Source organism: Rana temporaria, chromosome 5, assembly GCF_905171775.1.
Source record: "Rana temporaria chromosome 5, aRanTem1.1, whole genome shotgun sequence".
Taxonomy (NCBI): domain Eukaryota; kingdom Metazoa; phylum Chordata; class Amphibia; order Anura; family Ranidae; genus Rana; species Rana temporaria.
Genome location: NC_053493.1, coordinates 167,839,905 through 167,865,819, shown reverse-complemented (window position 1 = coordinate 167,865,819; position 25,915 = coordinate 167,839,905). Strand labels below are relative to the sequence as shown.

At 47.7% G+C, this 25,915-nt stretch overlaps 1 protein-coding gene across 1 annotated transcript in view; it reads right to left on the bottom strand.

Moving 5' to 3' along the window:
* The window catches only part of OIP5 (Opa interacting protein 5), an 82,179-nt gene that overhangs the window by 19,022 nt on the left and 37,242 nt on the right, over nucleotides 1-25,915 (bottom strand). Inside the window, exon 4 of the mRNA XM_040353340.1 lies at nucleotides 12,416-12,497. Within this exon, the coding sequence (XP_040209274.1) occupies nucleotides 12,416-12,497 (82 nt within the window). The remainder of the gene's footprint in view (nucleotides 1-12,415; nucleotides 12,498-25,915) is intronic.

Genomic DNA, 25,915 nt, shown 5'->3' with positions numbered 1-25,915 from the left:
TTGGTTAATGATTCTGATAAATTGGCCTCTCATAAAGGCTTTAGCCGCATCCCACACCACCTGGATTTCTGCCGTACCTAGGTTATCCCCAAATAATTCCCCAAGGAGCCTCGGGATTGGGTCTGGTTCTGGGATGAGAGACAACCAAAACGGGTTAAGTTTCCACAGTGTTTTTCCTCTTCTTTCACCCAGACCCAGATCCACCGTAAACGGAGAGTGATCGGAGGTGTGTCTCGGGTGATATACAGAATTCCGTACCAATGGTAATAATAGACCATTACCGAAACCCATATCTATCCTTGACAGACCCCCTCCCGAAGCTGACCTGCAGGAATAAAACTCTAGCGTCAGGATTATGCATTCTCCAGACATCAAACAGACCCAGTTCCTCAATTAACCGGGCAAAAGGTGTGGGACCCTTCTTGTCTGGCCCCCCATGTCCCGCACTAGTCCCAAGTTTGTCCTTCTCGTGTTCCATTAGGTTATTAAAGTCCCCTAGGACTAGAATACCAGGAAGACAAGACACAAATTCAGCCAGTATTTTCAATACATTAGAAGAGAACGGTGGGGGAATATACACTCCCGCCAACACACATTTAACCCCATAAAGGGAGCAGTATAAAAAGATGTACCTGCCCTCGGGATCTATCTTAGCATCCATAAGTGTGTACTGGGTGCCTCGACGGATCAGGACACTCACTCCCCTCGAGTATACCGTATGGGTAGAGTGGTATTGGTGGCAAAACTGCCTAGCCGCCAATTTCGGGGTAGAACCCGGGGGGAGATGAGTCTCCTGTAGGCAGACCACTTCAGCGCCCAGTCTCTTAATAGTGCGCAGTACCTCAAGGCGCTTAACTGGGCTATTCAGGCCTCGGACATTCCAAGACAGACACCTAGTTATATTAGACATGATACAATCTTATCAGGTATAAGTTAAAATTATCTAGAGCAATATTATTAACCACTTTGGTAAGTAGAGGCATATCACAGACAGTAAGCATAACACAGTTCTGGGACCAGTATCCGTTGCAGAGAGGGATCCCTGTTTCATAGTCATGTGGGCTATAGGCTAGGGAGGACATGGAAAAAAATAAAAACGAAAAAAGCAACAAAAAAATGTATAGAACGATTTCCAGTGAGCAGGGCGTGGTGGGATCTTCACTCTTTAGTACCATATGTAATGTAGCCAACATGGCTAACGGAACTCTGACACGGAGTAGGTTAGGGCTGGAAACAACACTCTCGGGGGCAACAGTGGAAGCGCACCACAGTGTCTTAAAGCTTCTCAACAGCAAAACTCTGGGCCTTAGTAACCAAAGTGAACAAAAACCGCCTTACAAAGGCAACTTGGAAAGTGAGCATATACTATGCTGGGTCATAGGATTAAACTTTTTCAGTCCGCCGGTCGTCTACCCCTTGCCTCTTTGATTGACTGCTCTTCACGATCTAGCCATTGTGCTGCAGTGGCAGGAGAATCAAAAAATTGGACTGCTCCAAAAACCTCTACCCGAAGGCGGGCCGGATACAACATGGCGTACTTCAGATCAAGGTCCCTCAGGCGGCGTTTCACATCTAGGAACTTGCTCCTTTTCTTCTGTAACTCAGCAGAAAAGTCCGGGAATAGAGAAACTTTAGCATTGTCAATATTCAGTGCTGTCGGATTAATTCTGGCATTGTATAGCGTGGCATCCCTATCCTGGTAATGCAGGAATTTAAACAGGAATGGTCTCGGCGGTGCTCCCGGCTGTGGGGGTCTAGATGGCACCCTGTGTGCCCGTTCAACAGAAAACATAGGGGAGAATGCTTCCCTTCCAAAACCTGCGATCAGCCACTTCTCAATGAACTCCACAGGATTCTTTCCTTCCATTTTCTCAGGCAGGCCTATAGCCCTTATATTATTTCTTCTCATCCTGTTCTCTAATTCCTCCAAACGAGAAGAGTGTTGGTCTATTATATGGTTATTGTAAGCAAGGTCCCTCTGCATAGGCCCCATGTCGTCCTCAATGGTGCTCACCCTTTCCTCTAAGGCAGAGGTTCTTTCTCTCATTTTTTGGGCATCCTGTCTGAGAAATGAGATTTCTGACTTCATCCCCTTTACTTCCGTGGTCAGGGCTGCCAGGGATACATTGCATGAAGTGACTGCCGTAAATATGTCCCTCAGCGTGGGGTCCTCCCTCTATGGTAGGACTCTCTAGGCCCTGTGTCTTAGCTGGGGCCTGCTCTGGAGTACTCACTGTGTCCCAAAGTAGGCCGGCCTGCACCGAGTCTTCCAGGGGTACTGTGTCACCCGCTTCGGATCCTCCACTCGGCGAGTCCTCCGGTGTGCTGGAGGAAGCTGTAGGCTCTTTCAGCAGTGGCTTAGAGAACAGCTTTTCGGCTGCCTCGCGGTGTTTCTCCCTCGCCGTGCGGCCTGTGTATGCGCCATTTTGGACCATGAGCTCTGCTGGCTTGTTCACCAGTTGACGTTTGCCGGACGACATCGCGGGACCAGATCACCGGGAAAGGTATGTACGTGTTCCCCGAGCAACAAGGAATCCTCCGGTGTGGCTAAGTACTGATTTCTTCCGCAGGATGTTTAAGAGGATTTTCGGCGGAGCTCACTTCAGACACGTCCGGCTACATCCGCTGCCTGGCCACGCCCCCACCAGAGTGACCGTTTGACCTGTTTTGGGATGGAGATTAAGGCATCCAAAGAGGTCTGACTGTGGTCCCAAACCTTCAGAATAAATAACTGAAGAGGACGAAAGTGCAGTCCCACCCAATGTACTGCTGGAAGTGTGGATGTCAGTAACCCCAACCCTGACATGGCCTCTTTGGCTCTATGAGTCCACCACATAGCCCAGGAAGGTGACTCTCTGGGCTGGGACTAAACTGGACTTTTCTAGGTTTAAAAGCCATCCTAAATTTTCCAGGATGTCTCTTGCTACCTGAAGATCCTGAACCAATTGTTCCGCTGAGGGTGCAAACAGGAGAAGATCGTCTAGATATGCGACTATTGAAAGCCCCTTGAGTCGCAGAAATGCCAGGACTTCTACCATCACTTTTGTGAAGATTCGGGGGGAAGATGATAGCCCGAAGGGGAGTGCTCTGAACCGCCAATGCAGTACCCGTTTCCCAGTCCTTACTGCTAGCCTTAGGAACTTTTGATGGTCCTCGGCTATGGGGATGTGTAGATACGCATCCTTTAGATCGATCGATGCCATGAAGCAGTTTGGCGGAAGGAGCGCTCTGACCGAATAGATCGAATCCATTCTGAACCTCCTGTACTTGACGGAGACATTCAGAGGCTTCAAATTTTCCTGACGGCTTGCGGACCACAAAAATGTGGGAGTAAAAGCCTCTGCCTGTCTCTGGACCTGGCACCTGGACAATCACCTCCTGCTCTTCCAACTCCTGTAAAGAGGAAAAGTAGAGCGGAGGCTTTTTCCGCACACACTGGTAGGTTGGTAACCAAAAACCTGAGTGGTGGGGGATTTGAGAACTCCAACCTGTAGCCCCGTCTGATGATCCCCAAAACAAATTGATTTGAGGTGATCACCTCCCACTGTGGAAGGAAGGCCCCCAACCTTCCTCCCACCGTCACTGTGTCACTGGGCCTTTTTGGGCTGTTCAGGAGGGCAAAAAATTCCCGCCCCACGCCCTTTCCCCTTTTGTCCCCAGACTTTCTTTTGGTGACCTGTTTTAGGGGTCTCAGATTTCCTGGGAAACTGAAATTTCCTTTTCGCCTGTTGCCCAAATTTCCTTTTAATGGGAAAGGCTTTCTTTTTGTCAGCCGTCCTATCCAGGACGGCTTCCAGGCCAGGCCCAAACAATAAATCTCCGGTGAGAGGTATGCCACAGAGCTTTATTTTGGACGCACTGTCCCCCTGCCACGTCTTAAGCCACAAGGCTCTCCTTGCTGAATTGGTCAGGGCTGAAGATCTTGCGGACATGCGTACTGATTCGGCCGAGGCGTCTGCCAGATAGGCCACCCCTTTAAGAAGCGTGGGAAAAGAAGCAAGGATAGTATCCTTTGCTGTACCGGCTTCAATATGCGCCCTGATTTGAGTGAGCCAGAACTCCATATTGCGGGCCACCACTGTGGCTGCCATGGCGGGTTTAAGATTTGTCTGTGATGACTCCCAGGACTTTTTCAAAAGGGAATCCATCCTTTTATCCATGGGTTCAGAGAGTACCCCCATATCCTCGAAGGCCAGATCTGTATTTCTGGACACCTGGGAAAATGCTGCATCTAGTTTGGGAGTTTTATTCCAAACTAAACCATCTTCCCCTGCAAAAGGAAACCTTCTTTTTAGTGCATTAGAGAAAAAGGGTTTCCTCTCCGGGTCTTGCCATTCCTTTCTAATGGCACTGACCAACACGTCATGGACTGGAAAAACCTTCTTTTTCTGTTCTTCCAGACCCCTGTACATTTGATCATGTAATGACAAAACTTTATTTTCCTCTTGGATACCTAGAGTGGTGTGGATGGCATCTAATGCCTCGTTTCCACTGAGCGGATCGGTTCGGTACGGTACGCTATTTTGGGTGTTTCCATTATGAAAGCGTGCCATAAAACCGAACCGTACCGCACCATTCAGGATCCTGCTTCTCATGTGGGTCCATAGAAAATGGAACGGTACGGTTAGGGCGGAGCTACTGGCGTCACACGGTACTTTCCACTGATTGGTGGTCAGAAAACATCAATGCTGACGTCAAAGCAAAGCGCCAAACAATCACCACGTCGCCTTTTTAGTCCATATAAAGGAGGATGCCAGCAAACAACAGCAGGGTCTGGTTATCTGAGGAACTATCTACGTTCTTAGCAATTATCGGTGATGGCGTTATTCAGAGTGAGCTTGATGGATCAGTGAGAAATGAAAAGGTCTATAAAGATATTTCTCAGCGGATGGCAGCCGAGGGATTTGAACGGACGTCGGGCCAGTGTAGGGCAAAGCTTAAAGCACAATATAAAAAAAAATTAAGGATGCCAACAGCCGTACTGGAAACTGTCCAACTGCTTGGAGGTGGTACAACGCCATGGACGCCATTTACGGTCATCGGCCAGCAAACCAAGGCAGGGAGGGAGGTCTGGACTCTGCAACTGTAATTCTCGAATCCATGGTAGACCCCTTTGGTAAGTTTTTTTTTTAAAACTTGGCATAGGATATCGCTCTGCTTACCATTTAAAATATAATATCTAACCATATGTTTATTTTCAGAAACAGTTGGACTCTCCACTGATGCATCAAACTTATCAGAAGATGGACCTTCAATGTCTTTCAGCAGCAACAGCAGCAGTATTTCCTCAAGCCAACCACAGAGTAGCCAACCACAGAGTACTCCCAATGCACCCCGGCACAATGGTAAGACATGATGATAATAAAGTAATTTTTAACTGTGCATTTTCTTAAACTAAAACAGCAGTGGGGCAGATGTGCAGGAGGTACAGTGTTGGAATAGATGAGATGGGGGGGGGACCAGCTGTGGGGGAGATGTGCAGGAGGTACAGTGTTGGAATAGATGAGAAGGGGGAGATCAGCTGTGGGGGAGATGTGCAGGAGGTACAGTGTTGGAATAGATGAGAAGGGGGAGATCAGCTGTGGGGGAGATGTGCAGGAGGTACAGTGTTGGAATAGATGAGAAGGGGGAGATCAGCTGTGGGGGAGATGTGCAGGAGGTACAGTGGTGGAAGAGATGAGAAGGGGGGGAATCAGCTGTGGGGGAGATGTGCAGGAGGTACAGTGGTGGAAGAGATGAGATGGGGGAGATCAGCAGGAGGTGCAGTGGTGGAAGAGATGAGAAGGGGGTTCAGCAGTGGGCAGATGAGCAGTGCTGTGTATTGGTGTAGCAGATGAGTAGGGGGAACAGAGGTGTGGCAGTGAATCAGTGTGGTACAGTCTAGTGGGGCAGATGAGAAAGGAGCTTACAGTATTGGTTTGACAGATGTTACCAAAAGCAATATTTAGGTCTTTTGTATATTACAGGTGAAAGGAGAAGGTTCCAGTTGGATCTGCGCACAGTCATGGAGGATATGCGGGCAGCAGAAGAAAGGCAACTGGAAAGAATGGATAGCCTTTCTGAGAGGCGGTTTCAAGCACTACGTCAGGATGCACAGGAAGCTATGCGCCAGGAGGCAGAAATTGCCCGGCAGCAGATGGAGCAGTTGGCTACCTTCAACCAGGCCTTCCTCGGTGTCCTTGGTCAGCTTGTTCAAGTGATTGGAGCCAATCGTCAACCCAGGTCACCACCCAGACAGTAGTGCCTTTCATGCAGCACAGGACCTGTACCCATGTTTACGTTTAAAAATATTTAATTAGAGTGGGTTTTAAAGGTTAGATTTTTTTTTTTAAATAGGCTCTTTGAGCCATCAGCGATCACACAAGATTGGACACATTTTCTCCTTGCTGCACATGGCTTTCTTTGTGCTGCTGCTCTGATTCCCTTCTGCCTCCTTTGCGTTATCACCCCCCTTGGACGGTGGAGCCTGGATTTCAACAAAGGGCACCCCCGATCGCTTAATTTCTCCTCACTTTTGCATGTGTAGATGTAATTGTGAATATACTTGGCATTTTTGGTTTACCTTTTCCTTTAATTTCCTTTTTAGATGTTTTTTTTCTTGGTCTGAATTTCTCACTTTCTGTTCCTTCTCAGTAAACCTGACATCATCTGAGCTGTGTTTAGTCAGTCAGCACAGCTTATTGAACAGCTTACTGAGGAGGAACAGGAAGTGAGAAATTCATACAAAGAAAACAAAAAAAAACATTTATTGGAAGTGAAATTGAAGAAAAAGAAAAAACCAACAATGCACTAGCTTAGGGATATGCAATTAGTGGATATCCAACTGTTTCAGAACTACAATTCCCACATGGCATAGCAAGACTCTGACAGTCACAAGCATGACACCCAGAGGCAAAAGCATGATGGGACTTGTAGTTCTGCAAAACAGCTGGATTTCCGCTAATTGCGTATCCCTGCACTAGCTTAATAAAAAACAAACCTTTACAAGCTCTTTATTGTAAACAATGTTTCTACATTATCAAAATGTTGCCTTTACAAAATATGTAGGAAGATGATTTTTTTGTGGAATAAAAAACAAGATTGACTTCTCTGAGTATGTCTGATTTTATTTAGCATATAGCAAAAAGTAATTAAAGATTTTAATTATTCACGGTAACAACGTTAACGTTAAGGTGCCTCATCAGAGCCTGACGTATTTCACTACACTCTTCTTCCATATCCTGTGCTGCTATTACTGGTACTGGCTCTTCTGAAGATGTATTCCAATCCTGGTCAAAGTCTTCTCCATGACTTTCACAAAGATTGTGAAGAGCACAGCACGTTAGGACCATGGATTTGGTAAGTTGAATGTCACTGTCATTCCTCTTCATAAGACACCTCCATCTACCCTTAAGTCTTCCGAAAGCATTTTCCACTAGAACACGTGCCCTGGATGTTTTCTTGTTGTAGATTTGCTGCTCTGTTAGGCGGCCATTGTCAGGAAATGGTTTCAGGAGCCAATTTTGTAAAGGATAGGCAGAGTCCCCAAGCACATAATAGCCAACATTCACCCCACAAATGTTCTTAGTGCTAACAGGGTACAGGCCTCCCCGGCCAACCCAATCCCAAAATGTTGACAATCGGAGAACCCGAGCATCATGCAAACGCCCAGGCTTTCCTACATTCACATTCCAGAATAGCCCCTTGCCATCCACTACTCCCTGGAGGATGATGGAATGCCAGCCTTTTCGGTTGAAGTAGTCAGTGTGGTATTCTTGTGGTGCTATTATTGGTATGTGTGAGCCATCAATAGCACCAACACACTGTGGAAGGCCCCACCTGTTCTCAAAGTACTCAGCCATGTCTTTAAGCTTTTCCCTGTTAGGAAAATGAACAATTTCAGGAGCTAGCAATATGCACACAGACTTACAGAAGTCCTGCACACACCGGCACACTGATGATTTGCTGACACCAAAAAGATGACCTATACTCTTGTATTCACTGTTGGTAGCCAGCTTCCACAGTGCAATGGCAATTATTTTCCTCACAAGCAAACAGGCTCTGAAGTTGGTGCTTTTCTTTTCCATCACTGGACGTAGCTTGGCACAAAGGAATGAGAAGGTTTCCTCTGACATCCTTAAATTCTGCACCCACTGTCTGTGTGTGAATCCTGGGACGGTCACATTCCACCACTCATTGGCACGAGGGAAAGCCCAAATCACTGGTCGGCGGCGCTGCTTTGCCAAAAGGAGAAGCATCTGCAAAAAAAAAAATAGTTACACATCTAAAAAAACATCATTCAAGTCAATGTGTATGTCAGGTTGGTAGGTCAGTGTGTGTGTGTGTGTGTGTCATATTGATGGGTCAATGTGTGTGTAGGTCACAGTGTGTGTGTGTCAGTGTGTGTGTGTGTTTCAGTGTGTCAGTGTGTGTAGGTCAGTGTGTGTGTATAGGTCAGTGTGTGTGTGTGTGTGTGTGTGTGTGTATATATAGGTCAGTGTGTGGGTCAGTGTGTGTGTGTAGGTCAGTGTGTGTGTGTCAGTGTGTGTGTGTGTGTGTATAGGTCAGTGTGTCAGTGTATGTGTGTGTGTGTGTTTCAGGTAAGTCAGTCAGTTGTGCTTACCCTATAGCGCTGCCGTCTTTGTCTTAGCAGCACAAATGTGTACTTCTCCTCCCGGCTACACATCCAAGCTAAAAGTTTTCTTCTCTTTTCGGCTGTGTTTCTCATTGCCGCTCGCAATCTTCTCTCATACAGTGCGGTATGTATTTTGCCTATAAAGAACCAAAAGGCTTGCAGAGAAAAGACGAGCTGCTGAATGACCTCCATTGTTGTTGTTGTTGTTGTTTGGCTGACGCTGAGTGACGCTGCATCACGTTTCTTGTCGCACTAGTGTGACATCATGAGAGGCATTTTTTTCTAAAACCTGTATGGCCCTGGCGGTCTGACTTGCAGTGGAAACGCTCACCAGAATAGACCGGACCATTCAAACCCGTTCCATTCTAAACGACCCGAACCGATCCGCTCAGTGGAAACGAGGCATAAGAGCTCCTCCACCTCCTCTAGTGAAAGTTTGTACCTTGAGGATTTTGTGGACTTCCCGTCCACCCCCTCTGTATCTGATTCCCCCTGGGAATCTGAAATGGCGCTACCCGCTTCTTCCTCAACGTCCTCCGCCAGACCCTCCGGTTTCTCACCACTACTAGGGAGAAAATCCGTTAGGTTAGGTGAAACAACCTGCTGTGCTGGTGGGGCATTGCTTTGGGGCTGGGGCAGTTGAAAAGAGGAAAAAAGAGCTTGAAAAGACTGAAAGGTACTAGAAAGCTCCTTAACTGATGCCGCCAGATCTGCCCCTTGTTCTGCTGTCTGTTCTCTTAAAACATCCCCAATACAACGCTTACAGAGCGTTTTTGACCAGGATTCCCCTAGTGTTGATCTGCACACAGGGCACTTCCTCTTAGAGCCATGGGCTGATTTACTTGAGGCTTTCTGAAAGAGAAGCAAACAAAGACAGCAGTACATTAGCTGGAGCCCACCAGCGATATACACAGGGATCACCAGGAGTGCCCCCCCAGGACCAACCACCACCAGGGTCCCAGAAACTCCTATCCCTACCGACCACCAGGAAGGGAAGAACACCCGTGGAGCTAACAGGGTACAGGCAGGTGAACACCACCCCAGGGTTCCCTTACCTGCGACTGGCTGTTGCTTTCCTCGGATGGAGCTGTCCTCGAGACCTCTGTCTCCGACATTGCTGCTCAGCGGAATGGTGGTCCTCGTTTTCCCCGCTGCTGACACTTCAGACTGGAGAGACTGCACCAGCCAGAGTGCGTGGTCCGCTTTCCTAGGCCGAGTCCGGAACCGGAAGACGCGGCCTCGTGTAGCTGTCCCGCCCCCAACTGGAAATGATGTCGCCCATCTTCCGTACCGGCGAGCTCCAAGCTGGCTGCAAGGCAGGGGGGACCTGAGACAGCCCAAAGCGCCACTCTAGGCAGAAGAAACAACGGACCTCCCAGCTTACACTTTCCCCAAAGAGACGCTGAGATGCACACGCGCGCTGCAGGTAATCGACTCTCTAGCCGGCCTGAGTGCCAAATTTAAATGTATAAATATTAGGCAGAAGATCCCCATCTTCTAAAAACGCCCAGATAATGCCTCCGCTTCCCCAGCCATCGGCTCCTGGTTCCACAGCGGTGTCTCCCCACCGGAGGAAACACCATAACTGAAGGGCCAGTTGGAGGATGAGGCTTAAATATCTTATTGAAGGCAGTGTTTCCTGAGAGGGGAGGAGCCGGGATCTTTCTAAGGTGGCTGTCCTGAAAGACGATCCAGGGAAAATGTGTCAAAAGTGTCCGCCATAATGTCGCAGTCCCAACAACAAAAAAATAATCACAGATCGCCGCAATTACTAGTAAAAAAATAAATGACGCCCAAAAAATACCCCCTATTTTGTAGATGCTATAACTTTTGCGCAAACCAATCAACATACGCTTATTGCGATTATGAATGATACCATGAGAATGTAGGAGATGTTGGCTCTTCACTACGACACTTGATAAATACAAGGTGCTGGGGCCATCTGGCTCCACTTCAGACACCCTCACGAATATGCTGTCGACCCTGATGGGATCATCTTAAACACACTGTCCGATGAGCTTGGCTGGGTATCTACCCATTCACCCCCCTCCCCCTGTCCAACAATTATTCTTCCCCATAGGTTGTCTCCTCAGCGGCCCTTTCACTTCTCTATGTCCTTCCCTCTCCTCATCTTGCTCCCTCTATCCCTCTCCCCCCCCCTCAAATCAATGCCCTCTGGGGGGCCGTCTCCCCCCTTTATCCCTCTTTTTTCTCCTTTCTTTTTAATGACTCATGTATATCATTTTATTCTGAACTACAAGGCTCCTTAACCCGGAACAACTCCTTAAATCGAGCGACAGTTAACCTTACCATTGTATTGTATAACAGTAGGAGTCAAGTTATGGGCGATAGCCATTGGGCTGACTCATTAAACATGTTTATTTGCAACTGTGACCAAGTGCTCACGTTGTTCATTGTGATATTTGTAAAATTAACAATAAAACAAATTTTCAACTCTAAAATACATTGTGTGTCATACTATCAGGTACTGCCCTTTCATAACAAATATCCAGGGAAATTCTGTGGGAAATATGATCCAATCAACGGGTACAGAAGTTAAAAATGACAAACCTCGTAACCAATAGGGGGACCATAATTGCCAATTTTATGGCTCTTTTTTCTTCCCTTAAGGTAAAAATCATTTGGCCATCACCACACAGTATAAGGTCTCAGGATTGAGTGATAGTCCTGTGTCCGCCCTCCAGACATTTTTTGCGACCTGTGATACTCTCAGCCTCTCCTACTGTACGTTTTATGGAAAATACACTTCATTGTATACTCTTAAATCAAAAAGTAGTATAACCATGTTAATGTATCATTTTAGTATTTAAAAATGTATAAGGCAGTAGGAAACATGTATATGAAAGTGTAGCAATATAAGGGTGTAGCGTGTTGACCAGCGGAGATGACCAGTATACAGACACCTTCATCGGTTTATGTAGCCCATACCATAGGTCTGGTTCAGGATTGATATGTCACATGCATTGTTTTTACATTTTCTTTTGTTCAACGCTATGGAAGCGTTTAAATGCGTACCAATAAATATTTGAAACCATTAAAAAATAACCCGTCTTGGTCCCATGTAAGTGCCAGTAAAGTCCAACCGTGGCAAAATTATTTACGGCATTTGTTTTTGGAACTTTCACTTATTTGGAAGTGGCACAGGTAGAGGTTGCTTGTTAGGTTTCTTTTGTCTGTACAACGACATGCACACAGGTCTTATTCCATGAATGAGCTATAATAAAGTTTAGCTGCCCAAAGCATAAAAATTATATATATATATATATATATATATATATATATATATATATATATATATATATAGTTGCTTAGACGAGGTAGGTGTTCAACTGGTTCATTTAGCAAAGCAATATGTGGTTTGCTGGGGGACCGGACCCCTTGAAATGTTCTGTATGGGAGCGAAAACCCTGTTCTAGAAGCCCTACAACCTTGGACACTTTTTTTTTTTTTTTTATATGACAAATTTGCAGCTTCATTAGATTATGAAAATGATTAGAGCATTTTAATTTTAGGTGTCATCTGTTACATATATCACTTCTAGGATATGTAGGTTATGTCTGAAAAAAGATAATTATATATATATATATATATTATATATATATATATATATATATATATATATATATATATATATATATATATATATATATATATATATATATATATATATAATTATTATTATTATTATTTAAAAAAAAATCAACAATTTCCATGACATGTACACATTTTATACCCCTTAGCATGCAAGGCAACATTAAAATAAACAAATAAAAATACTACCTCTCGTATGCCGTTTATAAACTGAGTAAAATCAAACTGCAGCTGGGTACCTTCAATGGTGGTTTTACTTTCAATAAGGTAACTAGAAGGAAGGAATAAGAATTATTTATTTTACATGGCAGTGAAAAGTTTTTATTTACAAAACAAAAATATTTTTTTTAATTTTTTTTTTTTAAATACAAACATGTCATACTTACCTGCCGTGCAGTGGTTTTGCACAGAGCAGCCCTGATCCTCCTCTTCTCCAGTCCCCTTTTGGTGCGCTGGGCCCCTTCCCCCTTGCCGAGTGCCCCCATAGCAAACCACTTGCTGTAGGGGAACTTGTGGGTGTTTTCTTTCAAGCCTGCTTTCTGCATTCATAAGACAGAGTGTGGCTCAGCCCTGCCCCCCTGCTACCGCCTCACTAGCTATGATTGACCGCAGTAGGAGCCAATGGCTCCTGCAACTCAGCCAATCAGGAGCGAGAGACAATAGAACCTTGTGCACATCGCTGGATGGAGATCAGGCTTAGGAGAGGAACAGTGAATGTTTTTTATATTTATGCATAGAATGAAGGTAAAATACCTGTAGCCTTTACAAAACCTTTAACCACTTACGGACCGCCTGCCGTCGTTATACATTGGCACTTTGTAGAGAAATACTGTTTTTATGGCAGCAGCTAGCTGCCATAACCCTTATATCTTCTTCAGCGGGCAGTCCGCTTTAAAGATAAAAGTGGTCTCTGCGGCAGATTTGCCGCAAGATCACTTTTATCAGCGTCGGGAGATTGCCCTCCGACACTTACCGGAGCCGTCGTATCGCGGCGGAAGCAATTAAATCCTTCTTGGTCTGTGGTATGGAGCCGACTGGGGGGGGCATTTGGCTCCATACTATTGTTGCAGGGCGGAAGCAACATCAAAACATCACTTCCACCCATAGCTCTTAAAGGATTTTTATACATTTTTTAAACAACCTTTTTATTGCATTTTAGTGCAAATATGAGATCTGAGTTTTTTTTTTTACCCCAGATCTTATATTTAAAAAGGAGGTCCTGTCATGCTTTTTTTCTACTAAAAGGGATGTTCCATTCCTTGTAATAAAAAAAAGTGACAATTTTTATTTATCTTTTAACCTCTTGCCGACCGCCCACCGTAGTTTTACGGCGGCAGGCCGGCTCGGCTGCGCAAAATCGAAGTGGTTAAAGAACAGTGTAAAAATAAAAAAGGTAAAATAAGAAAAATAATTAATTAAATGCGCCCCGTCCCACCAAGCTTGCATGCAGAAGTGAACGCATACGATGTTATTATGGAGCCCCCCCCCCAAAAAAGAAGAAAGATATATACACATATTATATACATATTGTAAGGGATTCGCTCGGTAGCGGGGGTGTGTGACCCCCTGGATGGGTTCACTACACACTGAACGATACAGAGAAACAGCCGAAGACGGTTGAAAACAAAGAATTTGGTTTATTCTTCCATCTTGCTGGAAACAATTGCAAGCATCCAAACAGCATAAACAAAATCAAACATAAAATAAACCCTGGCCACTTGGGGCGTCTACCTTCACCACACAGGAACCTATCCATGGAGTCTGGCACAGCCTACTGCTGAGCAGACACTGCTGGTCAAACAACAACAAAAAAACAAATAGGGGTAGATTCACAGACAAGATACGACGGCGTATCTCCAGATACGCCGTCGTATCTCTGAGTCCGGCCGGTGGTATCTATGCACCCGATTCATAAGAATCAGTTACGCATAGATGTCTATTAGATCCGACCGGCGTAAGTCTTACGCCGTCGGTTCTTAACTGCATATTTACGCTGGCCGCTAGGGGCGTGTACGCTGATTTACGCCTATAATATGTAAATCCGCTAGATACGCGAATTCACGAATGTACGCCCGGCCGACTCAGTACATTTACGCAGTTTACGTTAGGCTTTTCCCGGCGTTAAGTTACCCCTGCTATATGGTGGCGCAAGTGCGGCGTACCAATGTTAAGTATGACCGTCGTTCCCGCGTCAAATTTTGAATTTTTTACGTCGTTTGCGTAATTCGTCTGTGAATTCGTCCTTGCGGTGTACTTTGGAGCAATGCACACTGGGAAATTCCACGGACGGCGCATGCGCCGTTCGGGAAAAAAGTCAATCACGTCGGGTCAAGCCTGATTTACATAAAACACGCCTACCTCTTCACAATTTGAATTAGGCGGGCTTACGCCTGCCTATTTACGCTACGCCGCAATTTTTTTTAAGAATACGGCACTTGCCTGTAAAAGTTGGAGGCGAAACGTAAATAGAATACGTTACGCCCGCACAAAGAAACGCCAATCTACGTGAATCTACCACAGTCTTTGATTTTTATCACACAGAAAAATCAACAGCACCTCACCTCTTCAGAAGTATTTCTGTTCACTGCTCTCCTTCACTCAAAAAGCCTCAGGATGCAGCAATCAGTAGTAATCCTCTGGATTACTTATAGAGGCCTTAATTGCCTCATTCTGAACAGCTGAAGTTTTCCAACGCCCTTAAACCTTTCTGGCTACTTCTGCAGCCGGCACCTGATAGTAATTGGTGTATTGTCTAAACAAGGCAGAAATGTATCTCCCATCTGACAACACCCACAGATTTACCTGACTTCCTGTCACATATCCCCCCCCCCTCTTGTTTCAACCCTAGGGTTGGGACACAGGTTGCCAGGCAGGCATGCACTCGGGACAACCCATCTGCATTCCCCATTTTAGCACCGGGGCAATGTGTTACCACAAAACTAAATTCATGGAGGGCCAGGAACCACCTATTTATTCTCCTATTGGTCTCTGTTTTGTGCCATCCACTTCAATGGGGCATGATCCGTCACCAGTTCAAACTGTCTACCCACGAGGTAGTACCGGAGAGAATACAAAGGCCATTTCACCGCCAAGCAATCTCTCAATAATGGCATAATTCTCCTCATGGGCCTTCAACTTTCGGCTGAGGAACATAACAGGGTGTTTCTCCCCCTTGATAATCTGGCACAGTACAGCTCCTAACCCCACATTTGACGCATCTGTCTGAACCACGACATCCCCTGAAAAATCAGGCGAATTTAAAACTGGCTGACTACATAAGGCCTGTTTTAAAGCCTGAAAAGCCGTTTCTGCTTCAGGAGTCTATTTGGTCATGACCGACTCCTTCCCGTTGGTCAAATTGGTCAGGGGAGCAGCCTGTGAGGCAAAATGGGGGATAAAGCGGCGATAATAGCCCGCGATCCCCAAAAATGCACGAACCAGTTTCTTGTTGATAGGACGTGGCCAATCCTGAAAAGCCTCAACTTTGTTTATTTGGGGCTTGATTAGACCTCTTCCAATGGTATACCCCAGATACTTCGCCTCTTCTAGCCCAAGGGTACATTTTTTTGGATTGGCTGTAAACCCGGCTTTCCAGATGGAATCCAACACAGCCTGAACTTTTGGCAAGTGTGATTCCCAATCCTCACTGTGGATGACAACGTCATCGAGGTATGCAGCAGCATAGGCTTGATGAGGCCAAAGGGTCTTATCCATGGTGCGTTGAAATGTGGCGGGAGCATTCTGTAACCCAAAAGGCATCCTACGATATTGGAAAGATCCGTCTGGAGTTACAAATGCTGTTTTTTCACTTGCCGACTCCGAGGAATTTGCCAATAACCCTTGGTCGGGTCTAACGTCGTCATGTACCGGGCAGTACCTAGGCAATCAATTAGTTCATCTATGCGGGGCATAGGATAGGTGTCAAAATTAGCGATTTGATTCAGGTGGCGAAAGTCATTACAAAACCGCCAACTTCCATCTGGTTTGGGCACTTAGACAATGGGACTGGACCAATCACTATTTGACTCTACTATCACCCCCAGCACAAGCATTTTTTTTTTACTGCCTGGCGAATTGCCTCTCGCCGGGCTTCTGGAATTCTATAAGGCTTCAACTTGACCTTATCCCCTGGTGTGGTGATAATGTCATGTTCAACTCCGGAGACCCAACCTGGCAGGTCTGAAAACTTCTCCTTATTACGAAGCACAAATTCTTTAACCTTCTGTTGCTGAGTTTTGGATAGAGTCTCCGCTATCCCAACTTCAGGGACAGCCAATTGGGCTTGGGCTAAATGTTCCTTCACAATCGGCATCACTTGGGCAATTCTTTCTTGCATTTGGGCCACATGTTCAATCACACTTCGATGAGGGGAACTCTCACTCTCCCATGTTTCCCTGGCAATGTCCAGTTGGCCCCGGGAGTGCCTCCCATACAGTAGCTCAAACGGAGAGAACCCTGTGGACGATTGGGGAACCTCTCTTATGGCAAACATCAGATAAGAGAGCAGATAATTCCAATTCTTTCTGTCTTTATCCACCACCTTCCTCAACATTTGTTTTAAGGTTTTACTAAACCTTTCCACTAACCCGTCTGTTTGAGGGTGATATACTGATGTACGTAATTGGGTCACTTTTTTTTTTTAGGAGTTTACAAAGTTCTTTGGTCACCCTAGACATAAACGGGGTGCCCTGGTCAGTTAGGACTTCCTTAGGAAGACCCACATAGCTGAAAAAGCTGAAAACCTGAAATAACTTGTTGCAATGGTTTTAGCAGAGGTGTTTGAGAGGAATCGCTTCTGGGTAACGGGTGGCATAGTCCATTATTACCAAGATGTGCTGGTGCCCTCTAGTGGACTTCAGTAAGGGGCCAACCAAGTCCATGGCGATCCTCTCAAAAGAGACCTCGATAATGGGCAGGGGTACCAACGGGCTGCGGAAATGTGGCATGGGTGCAGTAATCTGACACAGTGGACAGGAAGAGCAGTACAATTCCACTTCCTTAGTGATCCCAGGCCAATAAAACCTCTGGGTGATCCTCTCCTGGGTTTTTTCTGCTCCCAAATGTCCCCCAAGAATGTGCCCATGGGCCAGTTCCAAAACCATCTTGCGGTACGGTTTAGGCACTACCAGTTGCTCAATGGTGTCCTCTATCCTCTGACACGCGATATAACAGGTCCCTTTCAATAATGAAGTAAGGGAGGGTGTCATGGTCTTACCTCTTGCTGGCTTCTTTCATCTGACATGTGCTGGCGGCCATGTTGGTTTTTGGGCTTCTTATAACTTACCACACCCTGCGGCTCCTCCTTCCCACTGGGAGGAGCTGGATGCCTTGTATATATATATATATATATATATATATATATATATATATATATATATATATATATATATATATATATATATATATATATATATGTCTGTTGCTTCAGTTCCCTGCTTGGTCCTCTTGTATTCACATGCTCCTGAGATTGTGCTGCTGCTTTTGGTTACCGACCCGGCTTCCACGGACTACCCTTCTGGCTCCTGATCCCTGGCTTCGTTCGGACTATCCTTCTGGCTCCTGATCCCTGGCTCCGGTGGAAGACTCTGTTGTTTGATCATCCGTTTGGACTTTTACCTTGCCGTTTGGTTTTCAATAAAGCCTTCCTATTTCATTTATCTATTGTTGTACGTCCGATTCATGCTTCCGTGACATTAGGACCAAGCCATGAATTCTGACGGTACAGGGCCACCTTCGCTACCCATGCTGGTTGCCAGACTTGATCAGCAGGATCACCTGCTGGGTCAGTTCGCTCAGGCGTTGCAAACCCTGCTTGCACGTACGGCTCACCTCGCTCCCATTGCCGATAGGCCGGTTGTCGCTCCTGGGTCCGCTCCAGTTGTTGCGCCAGAGTCTACCCCGACACCTGTTGCGCCTGCGGTGTCTCGGGGTATGACCGGTTCTGCCCCCCTTCCGCAGCGCTTTGGGGGAGAGCCAACTCAGTGCCGAGGTTTCCTTAACCAAGTGGGCATTTATTTTGAGTTGCTGCCACATGCCTTTTCTACTGAGAGATCTAAGGTGGGCTTCTTGATCTCGCTGCTCTCGAACAAGGGATTGGCCTGGGCCAGCCCTTAATGGGAGAACAACAATCCGGTGGTTGCCGAGTTTTCCGGTTTTGTTGCTTCTCTTCGGAAGGTATTCGATGTACCGGCTCGCTCTGCCTCTGCTGCGAAGCTCCTTATGTCCGTCAGACAGGGTTCACGATCGGTAGCCGAATACGCCATTGAGTTTCGTACCCTGGCAGCAGAGGTGGGCTGGAATAATGAGGCTCTGGTCGCTGCTTTCTCCCATGGTCTCTCGGATGCCTTGAAGGATGAGGTTGCAGCTAAGGACCTACCAGTGGAGCTCGAGGCTCTTATTTCTTTCCTGATATTGATTGACACCAGACTCAGGGAGAGACCTTCCTTTAAGGAGAGCCAGCGGAGGTCTCCTAACAGATTGGCGCCTACGTTTGCTGTCCCACCCGTGCCTCCCTCTCCTCCCACGCCTCCTGGAGTTGACATGTCTGGGGGTGAACCCATGCAGCTGGGGTTTGCTCGCCTGTCCGAGGGGGAGAGGGCACTCCGGAGACACGAGGGCCGATGCATGTACTGTGGTCTCGGTGGGCATTTTCGGTTGGCATGTCCGAACCGTCGGGGAAACGCTCGCACCTGAGATCCTGTCGGGGGCAGATCTTGGGTGGAGTCTCTTCGTCCCCGGTTTCCCGTGCTGATAAACCACTGATCACCGTTGTTCTCTCCTGGGTCGGGGGCTCGGTGACGACCCAGGCGTTGGTGGACTCTGGTGCTGGTGGATTTTTCATTGATAGTAAGTTCGCTGCCGCCAACTCCATTCCTCTGCAGGCTCGAGTTTCCCCGCTGGTTCTCGAGGCGATAGACGGCAGACCCCTCCAGCCATCACACGTGACTCATGAGACCCTTCCAGTGGGGATAGCCATTGGGGCCGTTCACAGGGAGTCGGCCTGCCTTCAGGTCATTTCGTCTCCACACTACTCGGTGGTCTTGGGGTACCCCTGGCTCCAGAAGCATAATCCGACTTTCGATTGGAGATCGGCCGAGATCCTCTCGTGGTCACCACAGTGTGGGGCTAGTTGCATCCATGGGCCTGTCAAGTTGTTGTGTACCTCCTCGGACTCTGTGTTGCCTCCTGAATACGAGGGGTACCGGGATGTATTCGATAAGGTGCGCGCTGTTGCCCTGCCTCCGCACCGCCCATACGATTGTGCCATAGAGTTACAACCTGGTGCCGTTCCTCCTCGTGGCAGGGTCTATCCACTGTCGGTTGCGGAGAATGAGGCCATGGAGGAGTACGTGAAGGAGGCGCTTTGCCGTGGTCACATTCGCAAATCCTCGTCCCCGGCAGGGGCTGGATTTTTCTTTGTGAAAAAGAAGGGCGGAGAGTTGAGGCCTTGCATCGACTATAGAGGCCTTAAATCGCATCACGATCAAGAATGCATACCCGATACCCTTGATTTCCGAGTAGTTTGATCGCCTGAAAGGGGCCACGGTCTTTACTAAACTCGACCTGAGGGCGGCATATAACCTGGTAAGGATCAAGGCTGGTGACGAGTGGAAGACCGCGTTCAACACCAGGACCGGTCATTATGAATCCTTGGTTATGCCCTTTGGGTTGTGCAATGCGCCCGCAGTCTTTCAGGAATTCATCAACGATGTTTTCCGTGACCTGTTGCAGCAGTGTGTGGTGGTCTATTTGGATGACATCTTGGTATATTCTGAATCCATGGAGGCCCACATTCTGGATGTCAAGCGAGTGTTAGGTTAGGAGAGAACAAGCTGTTCGGTAAGCTTGAGAAATGCGAATTTCACCGGTCCCAGGTAACCTTCTTAGGTTACATCATTTCCGCTGAGGGGTTCTCCATGGACCCTGAGAAGGTTTCGGCTGTCTTACAGTGGCCCCAGCCCAGTGGTCTTCGTTCCCTGCAGCGCTTTTTGGGCTTCGCCAATTATTATCGGAAGTTCATCAGGGACTTCTCTATGCTGGCCAAGCCTCTCACGGATCTGACCAGGAAGGGCAGTAATTCCCAGGTCTGGCCGCCCGAGGCCATCCGGGCTTTTGAGGCTCTAAAATCTGCCTTTGTGTCGGCTCCAATACTGTCTCATCCCAACCCTGGGTTCCCCCTTGTTCTCGAGGTGGACGCGTCAGACGGGAGTAGGCGCCCTTCTGTCTCAGCGTCGAACACCAGAGGGTCCTCTGCTTCCCTGTGGGTTTTACTCCCAGAAACTGTCTCCCGCGGAGTGCAACTACCAGATTGGTGACAGAGTTGTTGGCCATCGTGCAGGCTCTCAAGGAGTGGAGGCATTTGCTCGAGGGCTTGGTGGTTCCGGTTCTCATCCTGACGGACCACAAGAATCTGACTTACCTTTCTGAGGCCAAGAGATTGACACCACGTCAGGCCAGATGGGCTCTGTTCCTGTCACGTTTTAATTACGTGGTCTCTTACCTACCTGGTTCCAAGAACGTCAGGGCGGATGCCTTATCACGTCAATACGCCGAGCTGTCCAGGGAGGAATCGATACCGACTTCGGTCATACCTCCTAATCAGATCCTGGCCGCCATTCGCACCAGCCTGACCTCCCCCTTGGAGAGCAGATTTTGGCGGCCCAATCTGGGGCTCCCTCTGGGAGACCCAACGGCAGATGTTTTGTGCCTGAGGAGTTGCGCACTCGGTTGTTGCGAACCTACCATAACTCCAAGAACGCGGGGCATCCTGGAAAGAATCAGCTGTCCTGGGCTGTTTCACGTTTGTTCTGGTGGCCTTCTCTACGTTCTGACATCGCCGCATATGTAGCGGCATGCTCTGTTTGTGCCCAGAGTAAATCCCCTCGCCACCTTCCGTTGGGCCTTCTGCAACCCATCGCTACCGGGGAGCGCCCATGGTCACACCTTAGGATGGACTTCATTGTGGACCTTCCTGCATCCCGAGGCCATACGGTCATTCTCATGATTGTGGATCGGTTTTCCAAAATGTGCCACTGTGTTCCTCTCAAGAAATTACCCTCTGCACAAGAGTTGGCCACGGTTTTCGCCAGGGAGGCCTTCCGGTTGCACGGTTTGCCCAAGGAGATAGTGTCGGATCGGGGGAGTCAGTTTGTGTCCAGGTTCTGGCGCGCCTTTTGCTCCCAGTTGGGGATTCATCTCTCCTTCTCCTCGGCCTACCACCCTCAGTCCAATGGGGCCGCAGAACGATCCAATCAGGCCCTGGAGCAATTCCTTCGTTGCTATGTCTCCGATCATCAAGACAATTGGGTTGACCTTCTCCCTTGGGCCGAGTTTGCCAGGAACACGGCGGTGAACTCTTCCTCTGGGACGTCTCCCTTCATGGCCAATTATGGGTTCCAACCTGCCGTGTTACCGGAGTCATTCTCTCCCCAAGATATTCCGGCTGTGGAGGATCACCTTTCCGCTCTACGTGCTTCTTGGATACAGATCCAGAGGTCCCTTGAGGTCTCTGCGTAGCGCCAGAAACTCCAGGCTGATCGCAGACGGGCGCCTGCTCCTTCCTACCAGGTCGGAGACCGTGTATGGTTGTCCACTTGCAACCTCAACCTTCGAGTGCCCACTCCCAAGCTGGCTCCTCGCTTTGTTGGTCCCTTCCGAGTGCTTCGCAGGGTAAACCCGGTTGCCTATGCCCTTGCGCTCCCACCTGGCATGCGGATCTCCAACGTGTTTCACGTTTCCCTGTTGAAACCACTGGTGTGCAATCGCTTCACCTCCTCGGTTCCTCGGCCTCGTCCGGTCCAGGTGGGCGATCATGAGGAATATGAGGTGAGCGATATCCTGGACTCACGCTTGGTCCGTGGTCGGGTGCAGTTTTTGGTCCACTGGCGTGGTTATGGTCCAGAGGAGCGTTCCTGGGTTCCCTCCGCAGATGTCCATGCTCCTGCCTTGCTCCGAGACTTCCACGCGCGCTTTCCCCAGAAACCGCTTTTTGCGCCGCGGAGGAGGGGTCCTTGAGGGGGAGGTACTGTCATGGTCTTACCTCTTGCTGGCTTCTTTCATCTGACATGTGCTGGCGGCCATGTTGGTTTCTGGGCTTCTTATAACTTACCACACCCTGCGGCTCCTCCTTCCCACTGGGAGGAGCTGGATGCCATATATATATATATTATATATATATATATATATATATATATATATATATATATGTCTGTTGCTTCAGTTCCCTGCTTGGTCCTCTTGTATTCACATGCTCCTGAGATTGTGCTGCTGCTTTTGGTTACCGACCCGGCTTCCACGGACTACCCTTCTGGCTCCTGATCCCTGGCTTCGTTCGGACTACCCTTCTGGCTCCTGATCCCTGGCTTCGTTCGGACTATCCTTCTGGCTCCTGATCCCTGGCTCCGGTGGAAGACTCTGTGTTGTTTGATCATCCGTTTGGACTTTTACCTTGCTGTTTGGTTTTCAATAAAGCCTTCCTATTTCATTTATCTATTGTTGTACGTCTGATTCATGCTTCCGTGACATTGGGCAACCCTCTCGTCAGGGTTAACTAACCACTACATTCTCCCCATTCTCCCGGGCTCTCTGCAATGTGGGGTTCCTCAATTGCTCAGTAATGAAATTTTCTCTGTGCACCTCGAGGTCATCAAACCCTATCGGCCGCTGTTCCTCTTCTGAGGTAGCAGGCTCCTCCCTAGGGACTGGTGTTTCCCCTGCCAAGACTGAGAATGAAAAGTCAGGAGAATCCTCACAGTTAGAGGTTTCTGGAGTCGATGTTTCAGGCTCAGAAGAACCACCTACTGGGGAATCTGGGCAGTCCCAGAGTTCCCAGAACTTTGGGAAATCTCTTCCCACAATGGCGTTATGTGGCAGTTTGGGAACTAAACCCACCTGGTGACACAAGTTACTGAGGGAAGTTTCAAAGGAAACCGTAGTCACCGGATATTCGAGTGTCCCCTTGTACACAAACTACAGCCATTTTCCTAGGATGCAAGGTTTTTCCCACCACTAGATCACTTTTTACTAAGGTGACCAGGCTACCTGAATCCAACAATACCACAACATCTTTACCATCTAAGCACATTCTATATAAAGGTCTCTCATTTCCCTTTACTGCAGTGCATGTGGTTGCAAAAAGTGACTGTCGCCTCTGTCAGAAAGTCACACTGCATGGGTTCATCACCCGCTGGGCAAACCGCTGCTACATGTCCCTCTTCCCGGCAACAGTAACAAATCAACCTTCTTGTCCTCTCCTGTGGGATGGGTCTTCCAGGCCGCTCTCGCTAAACATTAGCAGTAGTCCCGATAATTCCTCTAGTTGCTCCCTCTCTCCACCCCCATCCCTTGATGCAGTCTTACCTATAGGTGGGGAGGGTCTGGTCTTGGAGTGGAAAGTCTGTGCGTCTCTGGTGGAAGAGGACAAATTCTCTGTTAGGTACCTTTCGACCAAGTCTACAAGTTTGTCTGCGGTTTCCGGACCACCATGGTTCACCCATTTCTGCAGGGTGTTCGGAAGAGACCTAAGAAATTTGTCCACGACTACTCGCTCCAAAATTTTTGGTCCGGACAGAGTTTCTGGCTGCAGCCATTTCTTAGCCAAATGGATGAGGTCATACATCTGCGACCGAGGTGGCTTCTTCAGCTGATAACTCCAATTGTGGACCCGCTGAGCACGGACCTCCAGGGTTACACCAAAACGTGTCAATATTTCCTCTTTTAACCGATCATAGTTTTTTGCGTCTGCAAGCTCCAAATCAAAATATGCCTTTTGGGCTTCTCCAGATAAAAGGGGGGCCACTAGTCCAGCCCACTGTTCTTTAGGCCAACTCTCTTTCCGCTGCTCTCTTAAACGTGGTCAGAAACATCTCCGGGTCCTCATCTGCAGTCATCTTTGGCAATAAGTGTCTTACCCCAAAAGTCGGTATGTTACTGGCCTGACTCCCAGCCTCGGTCTGCTGTCTCTGAAGCTGTGTCACGATGGCCTCCATTTGCTGCTGGTGTCTCTGTTCCAAGCCTGCAATGCTCTCTTGGTGAGCCTGTTGAGCTGCAATGCTCTCTTGGTGAGCCTGTTGTTGAGCTGCAATGCTCTTGGTGAGCCTGTTGAGCTGCGTGAGCCTGTTGAGCTGCAATGCTCTGCTGCAAACCTGCATTCGTCTGCTGTTGATTTGCATTTGCTATAGCCAGCTGTTTCAGTATCTCCTCCATTTTGGGTTTACTTCACCTGCCCGCATTCTCCACCATGTGTAAGGGATTAGCTCGGTAGCGGGGGGGTGTGACCCCCTGGATGGGTTCACTACACACTGAACGATACAGAGAAACAGCCGAAGACGGTTGAAAACAAAGAATTGTTTATTCTTTCATCTTGCTGGAAACAATAGCAAGCATCCAAACAGCATAAACAAAATCAAACATAAAATAAACCCTGGCCACTTGGGGCATCTACCTTCACCACACAGGAACCCATCTATGGAGTCTGGCACAGCCTACTGCTGAGCAGACACTGCTGGTCAAACAGCAAAAAAAAAAAAAAAAAAAAAAAGATAGTCTTTTTGATTTTTATAACACAGAAAAATCAACCGCACCTCACCTCTTCAGAAGTATTTCTGTTCACTGCTCTCATTCACTCAAAAAGCCTCAGGATGCAGCAATCAGTAGTAATCCTCTGGATTACTTATAGAGGCCTTAATTGCCTCATTCTGAACAGCTGAAGTTTTCCAACGCCCTTAAACCTTTCTGGCTACTTCTGCAGCCGACACCTAATAATAAGTGGTGTATTGTCTAAACAAGGCAGAAATGTATCTCCCGTCTGTGACAACACCCACAGATTTACCTGACTTCCTGTCACAATATATACACACACACACACACACACACACACACACACACACCAGACCCTTATCTGAGCATGACTGGCATTACTTTTGGAAAATCACTGCAACCATATTGGTGCAGGCAAAACACTGCATTTTGGACCTGTGTTTGGGGCATCATTAACTTGATGCCACCCGCTGCAGATCAAACCCGCACTACATTCTGATTTGAACCGGCCCTCAGAGCTTTAAACAGGCCAAATGGCAAAGCCACAATCAAAAGTTTAGCTCTTCAGTTTAAAACTGATAGAAACCCCAAAAATGTTCCTGACATGAACCACACCTCTGAGGAGAGAAGGCCCTGTAGTGCCTCAAGCAGCATAGAGCTGGCGTTGAGTAAGAAAATGGGACATTTATTCCCTAGGGCTTCCAGTAGACACCCATGATTGTTCAATTGCTCATACTGTCATGCGACAGGTCCTTCTCCAATCACCCACACCATATGGAGATATGTTTTCCCTTTCTATATCCCCCCAGATGAGTTTTTTGGCTGTCCAGTTTGGTCATCCGAGTTCCAGCTTGGTGGTTACCTGCCCGATTCTCTGGAGTCACTCTTGGAGTCCCATGGATTGTTCTGAAGATCTGCCGATTTGGGCACCCTCGCTTGACTGACTCATTGTCACTGACACGCGAGTCCACAGTTTCCGGTAAGAGTACACACCCCTTACTTTTGGTGGAATTGCATATTATCCCTGAAGCTGTACATGCTTGCAAAGCCACTGTATTCTACTTCTGAGCAACAACCATTTTGCGGTGGATTTTGGTTTTCCCCAGGACTTCACCCGTTTAGACCGTTTTATTTGTGTCCTCACTCAAATAT